Source organism: Perkinsus marinus (genome assembly GCF_000006405.1).
Source record: "Perkinsus marinus ATCC 50983 genomic scaffold scf_1104296936120, whole genome shotgun sequence".
Taxonomy (NCBI): domain Eukaryota; phylum Perkinsozoa; order Perkinsida; family Perkinsidae; genus Perkinsus; species Perkinsus marinus.
In genome coordinates this window covers 227-1,683 of record NW_003214249.1, presented here as the reverse complement: position 1 = coordinate 1,683, position 1,457 = coordinate 227, and the positions used below count along the sequence as shown (strand labels likewise).

At 52.0% G+C, this 1,457-nt stretch overlaps 1 protein-coding gene across 1 annotated transcript; it reads left to right on the top strand.

The window, feature by feature from the left end:
* Positions 1 to 512: 512 nt before the first annotated feature.
* On the top strand, positions 513 to 674 carry Pmar_PMAR028598 (hypothetical protein; the record flags this gene model as incomplete). The annotated part of the gene is made up of 1 exon (XM_002783778.1): positions 513 to 674. A coding segment is annotated over one exon (162 nt), but the record flags the coding sequence as incomplete, so codon positions are not given.
* Positions 675 to 1,457: the final 783 nt, after the last annotated feature.

Sequence of the window (1,457 nt, the reverse complement as noted above, 5' to 3'; positions counted from 1 at the left end):
GATGCGCTCGAGGCCGCCAAGCGGTCGGCATGCAGTGGGGTGACGCTATCAAGCGCGAGGGATATGCCACCGTTCGTCAGTCCATTCGAGGGACAACAGAGCATTGTAATAGGAGGGCTCCGCCGGTTGAGAAACACCAGTATTGAGAGGATGATGCACTGATCCTTACGTTGCATCGCTGAGTTTGATACCGTGTCGCGTGTGAATGACAGATCTGAAACTGAAATGTTGAAGCTCAAAACTTAACTATTCAATATAGGGGGCGTTCATGTTAAATGGTTTAGTTTTGACCCGTATAATGGTATAAAGTTTCGCCCCTGTCGAGAGCTATAATTTTTACTCGAGAATGTGGAATTCGTGTGGTGCCTGCTCAACGTGGGTTGAGTGTGTTACATGGGAGGGGTGATTCGGTATTGGTCGTCCACCCCCATCGGCCCTAGAGGGCCCGTATGACAATCGTTGGAGACGCCGTGGGCTTGGCAACTGTGGGATCAGACATTGCTTGGTGACAGGTTCGAGTGTCGGTGTCACCAGTCCGATTGGAGGATACAGATGCTCTCACATTGGGATTGATTCGTTTAAAGCAGGCTGACCCAGCTGCTAGTGTGGCGCGGAATCCAGACACAGGAGAACTGCTCGTTGGATGCTGCGGCGATGAGCACCTGCATCGTTGTGTGAGTGGGCCCCTTTAGTGTTCGGATATACTCTTCTCGTCAGTGTGGCATTGCTTATAGGAGTTGGCATGTCAGATTCAAGACCTTCGTCAGTTGTATGCCATTGGGGCGGATTGTCGAGTATCCGAGCCGATGGTGGAGCTCCGTGAGACGGTTGCGATTGACCCGCCGATCGATTGGCGCCAGTTCACTGCCGACAGCAGAGAAGGAATACTGGGTGGACGATCTGGCATCAGCTGGCTGAGCGAGTAGGGCTGTATCTGCTGGCCTGCTGTATTACAGGACTTGATCGGGGTAGATACTCTAGTGTGCTGAAGCCTGATGGTAAAGGTGAAACGTCGTTCTTTGCATCTGATGGCGTGAAGTGTACGATATCTGCTACTGCTACGCCAATGCCAGAGGAGCTCCTTAAGTGGCTCGATGAGCATGCTCAGCAGGTCCGCAGGGGGTGGGGTGTAGTTGATCAGCCTCATCACCATCTTTGTATTAAGAAGCTCCTCGTCAGGAGGTAGCTATGGAATGACATTCCGTGTGATAGTTTATCGCGGCTTTCATAAGCATATGGTATCGCTTATGTTGATTTCCCCACGGAGAACGCAGTCGTAGATGCTTACATCAAAGCAGGTACAAGCTGCCTTTGCTGTCGGAGAGTCGGCAACCCTTGAGAGGCTCGAGGCATCTGTGAGGTTGCACATGCCGAGTGACAAGCGTCAACGAACCATCCTTGCAGGCATCAATGTAACGCTAGTCAGATGCCGGGTGGAGGGATCGAACCTTGGTCTT